Source organism: Centruroides vittatus, unplaced genomic scaffold (assembly GCF_030686945.1).
Source record: "Centruroides vittatus isolate TY-2023 unplaced genomic scaffold, ASM3068694v2 contig_900, whole genome shotgun sequence".
In the NCBI taxonomy this organism is placed as follows: domain Eukaryota; kingdom Metazoa; phylum Arthropoda; class Arachnida; order Scorpiones; family Buthidae; genus Centruroides; species Centruroides vittatus.
Window position 1 is genome coordinate 407,532 of NW_027122591.1, and position 17,871 is coordinate 425,402.

At 28.1% G+C, this 17,871-nt stretch overlaps 1 protein-coding gene across 2 annotated transcripts in view; it reads left to right on the plus strand.

Moving 5' to 3' along the window:
- LOC136984007 (uncharacterized) overlaps window positions 1-17,871 on the plus strand; it is a 59,059-nt gene that overhangs the window by 18,288 nt on the left and 22,900 nt on the right. For both annotated transcript variants that reach the window (XM_067280907.1, XM_067280908.1), the window contains exons 4-8: window positions 3,276-5,999; window positions 11,283-11,372; window positions 11,474-11,651; window positions 14,618-14,809; window positions 14,890-15,072. In XM_067280907.1, coding sequence (XP_067137008.1) covers window positions 3,276-5,999; window positions 11,283-11,372; window positions 11,474-11,651; window positions 14,618-14,809; window positions 14,890-15,072 — 3,367 coding nt within the window. The remainder of the gene's footprint in view (window positions 1-3,275; window positions 6,000-11,282; window positions 11,373-11,473; window positions 11,652-14,617; window positions 14,810-14,889; window positions 15,073-17,871) is intronic.

The window sequence follows — 17,871 nt, forward strand, 5'->3', positions numbered from 1 at the left end:
ATAGTAGAATTGTGTTTTTTATTTTTTAAAGTAAATATAAATATATATATTTTAAAATATTAATTATATAAATTGCTTACCACAGTGCTAAGACAATTCTTTTTATATTAAAATTTTACAAATATTAAATGTTAGAAATAAAATAAAATTCTTATTATTTTGTAATTCTTGTAAAAAATAGATACATTTAAAATAGATATATTTATACTCAAGATTTCTCTAAAGCATAAAATAAATTCTATGAAATGACAAAGCATCTAAAATTGAAAACAGAGATTCATCAAATGTATTAATCAGTTTAGATTCTAATATATTCATCATGAGATCATTCAATAGGAAAATTCATTGATAAAAAAAAAGCACATTTGAAGTAGTGAAGAGGATTTTCAGAAATAATTCTAAGATAAAATAAATGTTATAAAGTCAATAACAAGACTACTAAACTGTAATGGTGGTGTGAGAACCAGGGGGATAAGCAGCAAGCTTGACCCCAGTTACCAGCTTCTCTGTCAGAAATTGGCCTTAGGAGGGTTATACCCCGTTCGCACCGAGCATTTCAATCTAGATGGTGACCAAGGGCGGCAACTATGCCTTGGTGCAACCTCCCTCAACCATTTCAATCGCGACTGAAACAAGGTTCAATCGCAATCGACTCAAGAGAGTTCTTGAAATGAGATACAGTTATAAGAGAGATCCCACAATCCCACGCGCACAAGAAAATACAAGATGACTGTGGAACTCGTGTCGAGCTAGTGACAGAGAAATAAAAAAGATACTGTATTTGGAGAGACGATGACATCTGTCTATTATTAGATATATGGCAAGAAAAACTTCTGTATTTATTTCTAACCAAAACTTCCATTTTGTTTGTTGGTGTTTGTGACTTACTGCATAATTATGTCAGTTTTATCATTGTGTGTAATAGCCGGGTTTTTCTCAAGTGGACTGTCTGTGCAAACAGCATGACGTTCGACAGGCGACAGTCATAATCCAGATTGTAGGTAAATCAAGATCGAAGTGAGTCATGGATTGTGTGTGAACGTAGTATTAGAGTGTAGTGGGGAGGGTTGGTGAGGTCAGGATAAGATGTCGGCCGTACTCAAGGATGACAGGCATGATATAATATAAAACTTATTATGTTCATGTCCATAAGATATAAGGCAAAATGATATTATATTATATATATATAAAAGTATTCATAGTTTCATAGTTATAATTAAACTTATTTTCAGTGTTAACTAGATTATGATGTTATGAACAGTTTGTTTTTTAACTCATTTCCTTCTTGGTCACTAAGTGGTCCTTTTTTAATTAAGTCCATTGTGGGTTTGGCTAGGCACAAAGTAGGTTGCTAGGTATGAGAGACAGAGTCTAACATTTCTAGGTTAGATCCCCCATGAAAAATTTTTTGTTGTTTTTTGAACATGTCCAGATTCAGTCCGAGGCCACTCAGAGTGGTAGGCTCACACCTTAACTGTTTAGACATCTGACCCAGTGAACAGGATACTGTGAAATCTGGAAAATTTTCTCCAGAATGTGTATAGAGCATTTTAGTGAAAGGAGAAATCCAAGTTAGTTTCAATTAATTATTCAAGGAAAAGTAATACAATTATTTATATTTGTTGATGTTCTAAGATGCAAATGACAGAATAAAATATAAAAGATACTGTACAAAGACAGCTGAAAAGTTGCACATAACTTATATTAGGTTTTACTTTTTCATAGTGCTTCATTACCAAAATAATAATAATATAGTTGTAACTTTTCAGTAATATTAATGCATTCAGAATAAATTATATTAGCTTTCTTTCTCTCATTTTTGCTCAACTTATCCAAGTTTTCACTACTTGATTACTGGAATCTTGTAACTAACTCTTTCAAAACCTTTGTATTTTCAGTAAGTTACAATGTTTACTTGAGTGAACAAACATTTTCGAATCCCCACCGAGATTTGCTTCAGGTTCAATGGTGTTAAGTGTTTGTATTCCATTAGAAAATCCAGTGTAGCCCTTGTCCTCACTAAGACCAATACAATAGATCATCGATTATCTGACCCCCGATCAACCGTCACATCGGTTAACCGACCACGTTCTAGTCGGCAAATTCAATTGTTCGCTAGTGATGTGGCGCTACAATATTTGGCTATGTTTTGGCTACTTTAATATTATTTTTGTTAAATTTTTGCTTGTTTTAGCTGGCAACATGGCTTGCCATGAAAGGGTAAGCCAGTATTTAAACAAAGTTTAATTTTCTACTTTGTCTTTATTTTTGTATTTGTTTTGTGCAAAATAAAGAAATAATTTAACAATGATTATTATTTTTAAAAAATTTGTTAGGCTTAACATTGATGAAAATTCAATGCAAAGTAGGTTAATAGCGATATACTAATATACTATACTAATAATGTATTTTTTCATACATTTCGGTTATCCGTTTTTTCAGTTATCCAACCAACCCCAGTCTCCAATTGAGTCGGATAATCGATGCTCTACTGTACCCACTTTTTATACAACCTAGCTGGCATAGCTATTGCTCAACTTATCTCACTATATTTAGATATATTGGAAGAGATACCTTTCATGTTGTACAGTACATCATTTTTCTCATGATGATCAACAATAGAATTTTTAATTTTTTTTACAAAATTATTTTATTTGGAAAATATATCTTCCAAATTTCATTGTAGTTCAATCATTAATTAATCATTAAATCCTAGACATCATTAAATATAAGGAGTATTAATTATAATATCTAAAAAAGAGATATTCAAAATGCAGTGTATATTTTTGTGCAATATAAAGATGTCCAAACTTAATGAATCTTGAAGTTTATGTTTATAAAAAGATGGAAATTTATTTCGTTTCAGCAATATTTAGTTAGTAGACACAAATAATGTTTATTATTTATGTCATATATTTTTACATATAATCTATATCTTTCTCAATAAGTATTGGCAGTTTTATAACTATGATGAAATAGACTTACTAGAAACTGGACAATGAATTAACTGTAACTTATAATAAGTTTAAAAAAAAACATTAAAAGCTAGTATATTGGTTTATGACTGATCTATTATTAAATTGTGTGGCAATATTTTGGTTATAGTATTAAAATATTAATAAATGAATTGATTGTAGAGTAATAATTTATAAGTGAAATAGTATTGTAAAAATTATTATAAAATTATATTAAAAGTTTTATTATTAGCTTCATTAGAAAACTTATTACCAGAATTATTATTATATTTAATTGATGAAAATTTATAATCTTTTAAGGAAAGTGTATACTGAAGATGATATAAGGAAAAGTGAATGTGAAGCTGTACGATTAGGAAAAATACTAATTGAATTGGCAAATGAACAATCAAAAACAACAGTAAATAATCAATTAGATTCATCTTCTGTTAAAGACGAAGGTGATAAAGGATGTAACAATGAATTATTTGTAACCCCCACCACCAGTCCTTTATCTCCTGAAAAGAAAAAAGATATTGCTTGCATTTTTCAAGAACATGAATTATACTCTTCTAAAACACAAATGGAAGACATTAAAACAAACAACTCCAATAAAGAAGAAAAGAGCAGTGTAGAATTAATAACTGAGAAGAAAAATAATAACAATGCTATTATGTTTAGAACTGGAAATACTAAAGAATATGAAAAATCTGTAAAAAATTTTATATTGCCATTAGATGATCAGGTATGTCAAACTCAAGATTACAATGTGGATTGCAATAAAAATTCTCATGTGGCTAATACTCCTGCAACAACAAGTTCAGATTCTCCAAGTAGTGGAATGGTACGAAGTGGTACATTTGATTTGCAAGCTCAGTTGCCTCTTGAAGAAACATTAAATTCTGAATCTCAACCATGGAATTCTCAGGAAAATGATACATCTCTAAATAAAACATCCGATGAGGAAAATATGATTTCTGAAGAATTATTTCATACAAGAAAACAAGATGCTATGAAATCATTTTTTCTTCACCGAAATCCACAATTACTGAAAGGAGAACATTTTCAGGATTCCACTCAAAATGAACAAGTTAGAAATATGGAACAAGAATCTGCAACTGGAACAAATTCACCAGGAAGAAGGTTGGATGCAAGTATTATGAGTGATTCTGGATTTATGTCTCAAAGTACATTCAGTTTGGTTTCTGAAGCAGGATTACAATGTTCATTATCATCTCTTGTTACATCATTTGATGGCAGTTCAAATTGTTCTTCTGCACAAGGAAAAAGATCTGAAGATCTACCTAATTCTAATAAAAATCATAAAAGATCTAGTTCAATGTTTCCTTTTTATATTGATATTGATAATCTTACGCCAGATGTCGCTAATCCAAAATTGCCACAGCAACCATCTAGTCAGCGATCACAGTCAGTTTACATGTATATTGATGCAACCAAAAATGAGGATAAAGAAGAAATGAGAAAAACTTCATTGCAAGAAGAATTTTACCAGGGAAATTTTTCTCCTTTTTTCCAAGAAAAAGCTTATGAACCAGTAGAAACTAGTAATTTCTTATATAATAAATTAGTTAAAGTAAATTCATTTCCTCAACTCTCTAAAACACTTGTTAAAAGTTCAAACACATTAACAGAAAATTCTGAAACATATATTAAGAAAAGACCACAATCTTGTTATATGTTTATAGATTTAGAATCTATTGATGCAGAAAGTGAACAAGAAGATAGTAAATTGTTAAAAAAGGAAAATGCAAATAAAACACAATCAATTTCAATGTTTATAGATTTAAATAAAGATATGAATGAAAGTGTGGTATCTGCTCAGCAAAAGTATAGCGAAAAAGTGAAAAAAGAAGAAAAATTCGATATAAATGACATTGTAGATATTAAAAAGAATACTAGTAACAATTTAGACATGTTAAAATCATCTGAATTAACTGATGATAATGATTATGATTTACAATCAAAGAAAGAATCTGAAGAATCAAAATTAAAAAAAGGTACTGTTTCTTGTAAAAGTTTATGTTCAAACATTTTGACAAATATTTTGGATTCATTAAATACAGATTTATTTAAAAGTGATAAAATGCATCAAGGGAAAGATAACAAAAATAAATTAATTAAAGAAACTGTATCAAATGATGAGAAAATAGAAAATAAACAGAATAAAACAGTATCTTCAGATAAGCAAACAAATATTCAAAAATCTGATTCTCCAAGTAAAACACTCAAAAATCAGACGAATGCAGAAGTTTATGTAAAGAAAGAATGTAATGTTACAGATCAAGGAGAAGGTCTTCTTCCTATGAGTCCAATTCTTCGAAGAAAAGAACCAAAAAAAGAACCTCCTAAACCTCCAGTTCAACCCGTCATTGTAAAAGCATCAACAAGACCACAAGATGTAAGTGCTATGACATTTCGTAGACCAGAAAGCGAGGAGGAATCTCAAATTAAAAAATTTCAAGAAACTGATGAACAACAAAGCAACAGCAGGTTTAGTTCTCCACATAAAATACAAAAACCTGTTGGACAAATTAAACAAGTTACAGGCATTGAAACACCAAAAGTAACATTGGAGACAAAAGTTTCTGGACGAAGTGAAGCACAACTGAGTTCACAACCAAAACAGGTTTCGCAAGCAGATCTTTCAGAATCAGTTACATCCAGTATTGAAAGTAGTATTATGTCTTCAGATAAACAATCTGTATCTGATGTTTTAAAAGAGAGACAATTGTTATCGCCACCATCATGGTCTGGAGAAATAGATGATGACTCAGAAACTATTTATTCTGAAGTATCTGATATTAGTTCTTCATTTCTTGGAGCTCTAAGCAATAGTTCTGGTCATGGAAAACGATCTAAAGAAAATCAGAGTCCAGAACTTGAAAGTATTTTAGGTGGATCAGTATCACAAAGAAAGTTTCAGGCCTGTTCTAAATTAGGAGAAGATCTATTAAAAATGTTTACAGAGGAAATTGATTCAGATATAATAGTTCAAGTTCAAGATAAAGAAATAAAAGCACATAGGTAAGAAACTGTATATATATTTTTTTATTTTTATCCTCTGAGTAAACAAATAGAAAATATTTGTATTGTATTGAAATTTTATGAATAACAAATTTTCTTTCATAAATACTTTTATAAATTTATTTTTAAGTATTTTAGAAGCTTAAATCAATAATACTTTTTAAAGTTATTTAACAATAATCTCACTGATATCTGAAGCAAAACAAGTAAAAAGTAAAACAAATATGTGAATGAATAAATACTTTTTATTAAATCTTGCAAAATGGTTTTTTTAGTAAAAAAAATTTAAAGATTTAATATTCCATATATAATCAAGTGTATTAGTACTGGTATATATAACATAATCTAAATTACTGTATATATGTACGTATTTTTTGTGTCACAAGTCAAAAATAAACTGGACTTTTAATATAATTATTATTGTGTTAATGTGTAAGTATTTATAGAAGACCATCTTCAAAACAAACATCATTTGCAGCTATACACTTTGACTAAAGTTTATACCATTTCTGAGAGATGGTATTGAAAGGTATCTGGGTATATCTCTGATTTTTCCAGTAAGTCAGCTTTATCTCTGTTGTTGCATAAAAATCTATGTAAGGTAGGTTGGGGAGTTCCACTGGCTCCCAAACCTACCTTACACCACCTATTAAACAACCTTGCAACCCATTCTGCATTACCTTTTTGAGTGCTATAGTCAAGTGCTGTAATGAGTGAAAAGGTACCTTTTCACTCATTACAGCACTTCTTTAATGTGAAAGACTTGGTGTATTATGAATTTGTTCTTGGGAGTAGACCTGTTACAAGGAGAGGTACAGTACATTCTTGGTTGTATGCATGATGCATTAGGATGAAAATCATTGTTTTGTTGAAAATAGGAGAATTCAGGTTTTTGTTTGCCTCAACACTGGCAAACAAAAACGATCCAGCAAAGAGTTGCTTAACTTTTCCAGCAACATTGTAAACTGCATGTGTTATATGTTATTATTAAAAACTTTTTATATTTTTAACTGTTATAAAATAGCAAAAAGCTTAATTTAAGGTAGGGATGGGTTTTATAAAAAAATTTGTAAATGCTAATAATGAGTAAAATCGTCATTAAGTCCAACCCTAATGGAAATGTGACACGACCTCCCCCTTTATTTACCTACCCCATCAACCTTTAACCACCAAAATTTAATAGCATTAATCCCCCTAATACACACACCTCCCTGCATAATTTCAGATATTTTCGACAAAAAGCACAGGCATTATTAAGCTTCAAAGAGAGTAAAATTGAGTTCAAAATTGTGCCCCCAATACACACACACACACACACACACACACACTAACATTCATATATACAGGAAAAAGCTCCAAAGTTTTTTGCATTTTTCAATATTTCAAGGTGCCCTGATTCCAAAAATGTAAAAATCTTGGGGGGAAGTCAGTTTTTGACCAATCACCGTACTTTTCTTGTGTTATATATAACAAGTGCTGGGAAAGTAAAACTGAATTCTCCATCATTACAATATCCGGTGCATTATGCTCTCCTGGTTAGCAAATATATGGCAAAATACCTGTACTTCCATAGTTCCCTTATTTACTGAATCTCACTCATTCTTTCACATCTTTATCAAATGAAAGCCATACTGAAGAATTGCAGATTCAAATAAGCAGAAAAGGTGAAGAGTGGTGTGACAATCAAACTCAAGGGGGCCTTTTTATACTCTCTTTGAGTGGTAAAGGGCCTTAAACCACAAATTAAAAAAAAAAAAAAATTCAAACTCAAGGAGGTAATGCAGCATGAGCTGCAAGACTGTTTAATCAGTGGTGTGAATGTTAACAGAAGTATGTAGCTACAGAAGAGGTTTTTACTTTGAAGATGGTTTTCTGTAAATATTTATATGGTTAACATAATAAAAGTTATTTTAAAAGTTTGATTTAGGTTTCATAGAATCACATATGTATAAACACACATTCAAATTTCGATTTAGCACTAACATTTATTTTCCTCTGAAATTTGCACTAAATCAAATGTGTTGATACATGGAAGCATTTCAAATGAAAAGAATTATATATAACAAGGAGATCTACACTTGAGTTTGAGAATTTTAAAATCATGATTTGATGATGATAATGTTTGTAATTCAAAATTTGTTCATTGAGTAATTCTGAGAAAATACACATGCAGTATTCATTACTCATTCTTTTTGGATTATGAGCATGGAAATATGTATGTATGTACAAATATGATTATGATTATGCAGAATTGTGTGTCATTGTCCTGCTATCAGTTAAATATGTTATTTAGTTAAATGTTAAATAGTTCATTTGCTAAGGAATAAATTATTAAAAGTCACTTTTTATGTTCTTGATCTGCAATATTATCAGATTTAATTGAAGTCTCTTAACTGTGAGAATATCTTTTATTTTTTCTAGTAGATATCTCATCACTTTTTAGTTTTTTTTAAATTAGTGATCTGCTTAAATATAATGGCAAAAGTTTGAACAGAAATTTTTATTTTTTAAATTATAATGTAAAAACTTATTTTTAATATAATCTACATATATTTATGTATTACTCCTTTTAAAGATGCATCCTTAGTCTAGTCTACAAATATTATGTCCTATCTATGCCACTGTTTTTGCAAATATTTGTCTGTTTTTTGTAATTCGAGTAATTTTGTTGGTGCTGGGGCACATATATTCACAAAACATTCAAACATAAGTATAAGTGGAGAGAGATGAAGACCAATGCATCTAGAATAGGCTACTATAAAAAATTCTTGATGATCTGGTTCTAAATCCAGGGTCCAACAGCAGCAAGTCACTTCTGAAATTATCTAGTCATTATATCGTCTTATGACCAAAGTGGCTGGAATGCTTAGGAAAGCAAAAGAATGTTGTACAATCATTAGCACAGCCAGAAATAAAAGCTTATAGAAATGTACTGCTTAATAAGCAGTATATTTCTCTAAGCTTATAATTTAGTGTGCTAGCTTGTTTTGTTGGTAGTAGATCTTTATGATATAGCAGTTGGAAGATTGTTAATAGAGAATGCTCAGAATCTCATCATACTAGTAAATTATTTCAAAAATTATGAAATAATTTACTAATATAATAAAATTCTGAAGATAAAGGCAAAGTATGCTCAAAAGCATTAAGTTATTTTATGATTTCTTGAGATAAATTCTACAACATTATTTTTTTAACTATAATTTACAAATACACTTAGTTTTGTTTTTACATGATAGATATGTTCCCAAAAAATCCATGTGTAAACATACTGTCTGTTGGTTCCAGATTTTAAAATCCAGTAGAAATGATATGATAAACCAATTAATATAATAGGATGTGTTTAAACAAAATATTTCTATTGTAGTTAATAAATCAGAAGAGAGACAATTGTAACTTAACAGCAAAATTTAATAAATTTATATTATTTGCAAAATTTTATTTTTATTTCATTTTTTTCTAGCTTTTAACACTAAACGGCGTACAAAACTTATTCTGTATCGAAAGAAATTGGAATAATCAATTGTATAAACAAATAATCAAACTTTGAATTCTGACTGCTTCAATCATGGGAAAAAGTTGAAATTGAAAGACTGATTGTTGCTATACATGTTTAAATAAGTCATAAAAAATTCTAAGAATTTTTTTAAAGTGTAATTGTCTAGACAGATTTAAATTCTAAGGAAAAAAATGAATATTTTTTCCTTAGAATTTAAATCTTTGTCTAGAAATTGTCTAAAAGTCTAAAAGTTTTTCAGTTTTAAAGAATTAAAATTAAATAGAAATTTATAAGAAGACAGATTTATTGAAATGTATTACATCACCAACTACCGTAAATAATCGGGCTATAAACGATTAAAGATTATAAATAAATTTGGCACTTGAGGTAGGCGTTAGGCGCCATCTCTTATTAAAATTACGGCAGTTGGTGATGTAATGGATTAATATTATCAGGTTTAATGAGTGTTTGGTTGTATTTATTGAAATGTATTAAATCAAAACAAATTATGTAATAGAATTGAATTTTTCCAGAATGTGTTAAATCAAAATCATGTAGAAAACGCTGTCAACAGAATTGGGTGTATATATTACTGTAGTGTAAGATTTCATAATAGAATTAAATTATCTTTGTTTTAAAATGTGAATATAAAAAATGAAATATGAAAAGGAACATAGAAGTATGTTATTGACTCAACACATGATGTATATTTCTCCTATATTCACTCTAACTCCAGATTATTAGTGCCTGATAAATAATTTGATATAAAGATTTCCATTTTGCATTATTTTATGTTTATTCCACAAATTTTTTTAAAATTTGAGTTTCAAAATGTGTTAAGTTTAAAATTACCATAGATACTTATGCAATTTAAAGTAAACAACAATAAGAATAATAATTAAATTATTTTATTCAATTCAAAAACTGAACATTGCAGTTTTTGTATTTAGTTATATATTTATACATAATATTAGCATGAAAAAAATATATTTATCTTAATAAAAACATTATTCAATAAACTACCAAAACAAATAGAAAAATGCATTAAATGTTCTTTGAGAAGTTTCTTCTCGTCTTAAGGTTTATTCAGGAACTCTTATCTAGGAGTTTCTAGCGAAACTTTTAGATAGTGTTCTTGAGAAGTTTTTATATTTGTGTTATTGATTTCTTTACTGAATAATGTTTTTCTAGAGATGGATTTATTGGCAAGGATTTAATATTTAGAGCTAGAAAAAGTCTATAAGTAGAGAAAAAGATGTGATTAGAAAATATATCTTTTGTATCGAACATCAGAATATTTATAGATAACAAAAGATAAAAACAAACTGATTTGCTGGAGTTCATCTTCAAAGCAGTTTGTTTTTATTTTATATTTTACTTTTTGTTAGTTTTAAAGAATGTAGTTGTTTTTGCATTAATATTTATAGATTTGAATTTTTTAGATTATTTTTTCAAGAATATATCATTTTCAAAAATAATGTCAGAATTTCTTTTGCATAATAATAAATATCAACAAACAAGATTGATATTAATACTATAAGATACTGGTTTTCTTAATTCCCTTAGAGATGTAATTATTTTTCCACATAATACATACTTAGAATATGATCAGAAAACATTTATCTGTGAATAGTTTATCTTTAACAATAATATGGAATTTAAAGAACTTTTTTAGATTTTAAATTTATTCATATTTTCTAATGCAAACATGTATTCAATACATTTTTATTTATTGATTTTTTTTTTAAATTTAATATTAATCAAATATATATTTTCAAAAATTATAGATGCATTTTAGCAGCTAGATGCAAATATTTTGCTGCTATGTTTAAAGGATCTTGGATTGAAACTGTTGATAAAATAATTAATTTACAAGGGTAAGTATTCATCAAAAGAAGAAATTGTAAGAAAAGTATTAATTATCTAAATTTTACTTATTAATTAATTTTTAAAAATTAATAATTGTATCATTTTTCAGTTTCACCTATCCGGCAGTATATTTTGCTCTGTGTCATATTTATAGCGGGGCAATTAATTTACCACCAGACGTCAATATAGCTGAAATAGCTTTGTTGGCAGATATGCTACAGTTGGATACTTTAAAAGAAGTTATTGTGTTTCATCTCAAAATGAATTACTGTCACTTCTTTCATAGAGTAAGAACTTGATAGCTGTCAATTTAATTGGATTGTTTATGCTCTGGTTCTTACTACATTTAATTCAAATTAAAGTATTTTACACATCTTGCTTACTATAGTTAAGCAATTATGTTACATTTACTTATTTTGATAAATTTGCTGTATTTTCATTTTCTATCATTCTTATAAAGAATGTCAAAAAGTGAAAACAAATTAATACCTTAGGTTATTGTGAAGAATAAGAAATAAAAAAATGATAGGACATAGTAAAACTAGTACGGATCATTCAAGAATATTAAAATTTATGCAATGTTTTATATTAGAATATGATATGAAGGGTGCGGATATAAAATACTACATAATATCAATCTCATTCCATCAATCTCATTCAATTACTAATGTCAAATGAACTGTTGGATTATTCATCTATAACAAGGCTAATTTAATGATTAGATATAAAGCAGTTTGGCTATAGCCAATTTATATCTAACCATTGAATTTGCCTTGTTACAGTCTGATAAATAATCTAGCAGTTCATTAAACAATCTAAAGCCCAATATATATATATATATATGTAGATACATAGCCAAATGATCACCCTTAAATACTCGGGTTATAAATTTGCTAATTTTAATAAATAATTTGCTACTAAAGGTAGACGTTAGGTGCCATCTCTTATCTAAATTAATAATTATAATTCAAATAATTTAGAATCATTTGGAAGAAAAGAACTGGTTTGAGGCGGGACTTGAACCCACAACCTCCATTTGCTATGTGGTATGCTTGCCAGTTGTGCTACTTGGACCCCGAGCAAGCCTTTGCTTCCAGATGTATTTAAATTTAAATTCTATTAGATTTATTAAATAATTTAGAATCATCTAAATTATTTAAATTATAATTATTAATTTAGATAAGAGATGGCACCTAACATCTACCTGTAGTAGCAAACTACTTAGTATTAATTATTAAAATTAGAAGATTTATAGCCTGAGTATTTAAGAGGATTGTTTGGCTATGAATCTAGCAGTTCATTTGGCATAAAATACTACAAATAAGATTTTTAAAAGTTTATAAACTTTTCAGTTTTAAAAAATTTCAAATGATTATAAATAAATGCTAGTTTAAATTTATTATTAGATATGAATAATACTGAAATAAATTAATAATTTTAATGGATCAGTTTAAATTAAGATACAATATGACAAGAAATAGACAATTATAAATGTAGGAAATTGTGCATGAAAACAAAAAGAACATTAAACATATAACATACTGAATTTTACTGATAATAAATAATGCATTGGGAAATTATACATTTAGTATGACTTCCATGCTTCAAAACCCACCATTCTAGGAAAATCTTAAAGATTGCAATATATCTCTATGATTAAAAAAATATTACTAACTCTTTGGAAGAATAAATGATAACTTTTCCTCATTCTTCCAAAGCAATGATAGGATTTGCTTCATGTATTTGGCAGTTATGGTAAGAATGTAATGGAAGTAATGGAAATGCTTCTTTTTGTTATTGTCAAGATATCTCTATCAGGAATTGTCAGATCCAGATCATGTGATAGTTAATCTCACAAAAATCTGTTCTGTTAAAAATAATGCTGATCTTGATCTCAATCTGATGTATAAACATTATTTAAGTATTGTTAAATTTGTAAAATATCATCTTTTATGAAATTTTTTACCAAAGTTTTTGCCTGCTTAGGTTTATGTTCTGTCTATATTAAAGCGACCAGATATGTTAGGTTGAAATGCAGGACACTTCTGTGTTGTGGGAGCTAAAAATGGGGTGGACCTCCAACATACATATATATAATAATAATAACTAATGCATTAATAAATAATTTAGTAGCAAAATATATAAATACATAAATGCATAAGTAAACTTAAAAATAACTCTTTATAGTTGTAAAAAAAAAATTTTTTTTTTTCACAACTTGATGGCGCTGTATATCTGTCATGGTATGCCTAGAACAGCCACTAGAGGCACCCCTAGATATTATTTAAATTAATAATAAATTCAGTATATTATTATTTCAATAGGAATTTATTATTGAATTATTGATATGAATTTATTATTTATACCACAGAAAGACACCGTTGCTGCTAGAACGCCCACTAGGGAGCGTCCCGGGCTACTAGTAGTACAAGAAAACTACAACTATGTGCTCTTGACAACTTGCCACAAGTTGCCAACATGTTTGCAAGTTACGTAAGTTACTTGCAAACGTGTTGAAAATGTCACATGACCAAATGTGGGACACTTTCCGGGACGGTGTTCAATGCGGGACTAACAACCCAAATCCGGGACAGTCCCACACAATCCGGGACTGTCCTGGATCTAAAGTGACATTATGATTTTACATTGCAATTTCATAAGAAGTTCTATTACCTTGATAACACAATATTAACATATTTTTAATACAATTTATTTATTGTCATATTGTGAATGAATGCATATTTAAAAAGTAAATTTTTGATATTGGTTATGAGTAATGCTTTGATTTCATCTGATGATGATTTTGAACATTTGTATAATAACCAAAAACGTCTTTGCATAATATGAAATGCTTAACATAAAATAATAGTCTGTTCAAGCTATATTCAATATAAAAAAAGTTTATAAATAATAATAATCTATTATTTATGTCTTAAGCAATTCATATTATGCAATAAACTTAAAGATTTGAAAGAAGTATATATTGTAAACTTAAAGATAAAATTTAAGAAATTTTATTTGTGAAACAATTTAATTTGGATTAAATGTAGAAAGTTAGAAGAATTTAAGTTTTAAACAATAAGATTCTTTTCATTCTAATAATAAAATTAATCATGAATATATAAATATTAAGATGTAAAATTTGATTGAGCAAGATAACTTTTGCATAACTCAATTTATAGATCAAACAGATTTAGAACTGTATTAACTTTTTTTTTATAAGTTTTGTAATTGTGATTTATATTTTATTTAGCCATGTAATCAATGCATCCAAGGTGTTGTTGAATGTCTACATTTAGCTATTTCATGTGGTTTGAATGAGTTATACGAGAAATGCATACGTTGGTTAGGAAAATATTTTACTAGGACTTGGCCCAACAAAAGCTTTGCAGCTCTTCCAGAAGAAATAAGAGAAGAATGTTATCAAAATACCTTACCTAATTTAGTATGTTGCTAAATCTTTATTTTGAATAAATTTAAATATAAAAAATGAAAATTTAAAAGTTGATTTTTTATTTCTTTTAGAATGTAAATAATTTGATTGACACAATACTTTGTTGTGATCGATTGATAACTACTCTTTCTCATGTAAAATGGACAGAACCAGTTTATGAGATGGTGACACGACTTCTTCAAGACTGTATATTTTTCATGGCACTTCATTTTGATCAAATGCTAACCTGTGATGGGTTTTTAGCTCTAGGAAAGGTAAAATAAAGATTATTTTTATTGTAAGCAATGAAATTTAAAATTAGTTTCTAAAATGAGAATTTTTTGTAAAAATTTCAATAATGATTAAAAATTAATAAGTAAAAATTGAAATTTAATTGTTTTCCCGAAGAAAATGAAAAAAATTTTAGATAAACTCTACAATATTGATAGAATGTTTAGATCATAAAGTTTATCAGATATATCACTACATTTTATACATTATCATCAAGCACAGTGACTTACAATTGACAAAGAAAACACACAAAACACTTTAGATAAGAATTATTAGTTGAAATGTCTTATTTATTTTTAAATATTCTTAAAAAATATATGATATTAAGTTTTACTGCTATATAATAGAAGTTAGAATATATAATCAATCAATCAGTAAACTTTTTATAATTTAAGGAATAATCTTGTTATATGGAGGTGACAATCTTTACCATTATAACAATCAAAATAAAATATAAGTAATTTTTCACATTAACATTCATTATTTGATATTTAAAATAATTATTAAAAAAATTATTCTATTTATACATAATAAAATATATTTTATATACTGTATTTGTTTAGTATTAAAAATACCAATTTAATGATGATATGTTTATTACTGAAAACTATATAAATATATAAAATTTATGTAAATACTTTGATACAAATTGTTGACTCGTGTGATTAACTTTAATTATTACATAGAAATGCTTAGAAAAATTTTGATCATTCCTAAGAAATATTTTTGATCAGGGGTCCCCAAACTTTTCGAAAGGAGGGCCACATTACTAATTCTGACAACTGCAGTGGGCTGGAGCAATTTAATAAACACTTCACTCAAAAGCCTTATATTGTATTCTAGTAATGTTTAATTCAAAAAAGCTTTTTTTGTCTAATATTTTTGATCTGCAATTGGAGATCATCTTCAGGTCTGTATATTTGATGACAGAATGATTAAATCAAATAATGATGTTTTCTGAAAAATGAAATATAAGAAAGTCTTGAAATATATAAAATAGAATTAAAAGTAGCAGTATATATAAAAGTTAATAGTGGTACAAAAAGTGGCTAATTCAAGTAAAAAAATTCTAACTACATTTTCTTGAATCATAAATCCATCTGGTCATTATTTATTATGTGTAGGAAGAACATACTATTATACAGAAATTGAATACAGGTACTCCTCACTTTACGACCTAGCTGCTTAACGACCAATCGAGTTTCGACCTGCAATTTGGGGAATTCCCTTTTTTGCTCGAGTGTCGGTCAATGGCAAATGGTGACATGTGCACTAAGCGTACTATAATAGGCTTGCGCGTACTATAATAGGCTAATAGCATACTATAATAGTCTTTTTATGAATAAATTTGAAGTTTGTTGCATAATTTGTATAATTTTACAATGATCCTATATTCTCGGCACAAGTTCCTCACTTATCGACCAATTCGCTTAGCGACGTAGTCGTCGGAACGGAACTCGGTCGTAAAGTGAGGAGTACCTGTAATTCATCTATTAATGCTGGATACTCCATTTTTTGATCTGTATAATAGTATTTTTCTCTTGTACTGAACAGTATCTAATAATGACTATATGTATTCTAATGTTTACAAGATGAAAGCATTTTGTTTATTTCAATGTAGTAATGAATTTTATAATTACAATTACAGTGGAACCTCGCTTAATGAGCATAATTGTTTTATCAAAAGTGGTATTGTTGGCAGCTATGCTAAACATACCAATTAGAAACACCAACACATTGGCCAATAACAGTAGATGCAATGTCACACTTCCAAGCATGGGATAGGGTCAATTTGGGTAAATCTGAGATAGTCTGAAAAATGGAAAAATATGAGACGGTTGTGAAATTTGACTTAATCTATGTATGATCTGTCCCATACTAATACAAAATAAAGTTTATTTAGTGCTTTTTAACATATAATTTTCTGAATGAAAATGACTATGGTTTCATTGAGTCTTTTTACTTTTATAAGAAACACTACAAAAATAGATGCAAAAACATTTCTGTCAGTTCAACTAACTTTCACTGTATAATGTCTGCAAAAGACATGAATATTTAATTAGAAATTTGTATATAGTATATAAACACAGCTTACATCTGCTAGTTGTTTTTATTGCATATATCATCTTTTGTCTGAGTTTTGTGCATTTCAAAATGAGATAAAAAATATGAAAATTTGCACCTTTAATCATCCAGCAACAAATGTTTTAATAAATTAAAAACGTTTTCGATCGTTTTTAATGGTCTTCTTCAGTTACAACTCAAATTAATAAAAGAACGATAAAATGGAATACATGCAATTAAATACGAAAAAATAATAAATGCACATGCGCAACTATAAATATATCGCACACGATGCACAAACATATGTGATACCTACAAAGAATTAGATTACATACTCAAGACAGCAACACAACAAGGTTACCGGAGAAATATAGTAGAAAAACTTATCACAACGTTCCAGAATCAAGGTAATCACTCTCCCACGAATAACGGTAAACAAAAGATGATAATCAATTATTATCCCTTCTTGAACAAAATAATAAACGAAGTTGCTAAAGCCAATAATATACGTATCATTTACCGACGTAATCCGACAGTTTACAAAATGTTAAGGAATGACAAGAAGAGAGAAGATCGGAACTCGTTAACGGGGGTTTACTCCATACCAATAAAGGACCAACGATTTGATTCGGATAGTGTTTATGTGGGAGCTACTTTACGGCACTTGAACAAAGGATCAAAGAACACCAGTACTCGATTAATAAGAATCTAGACATCCA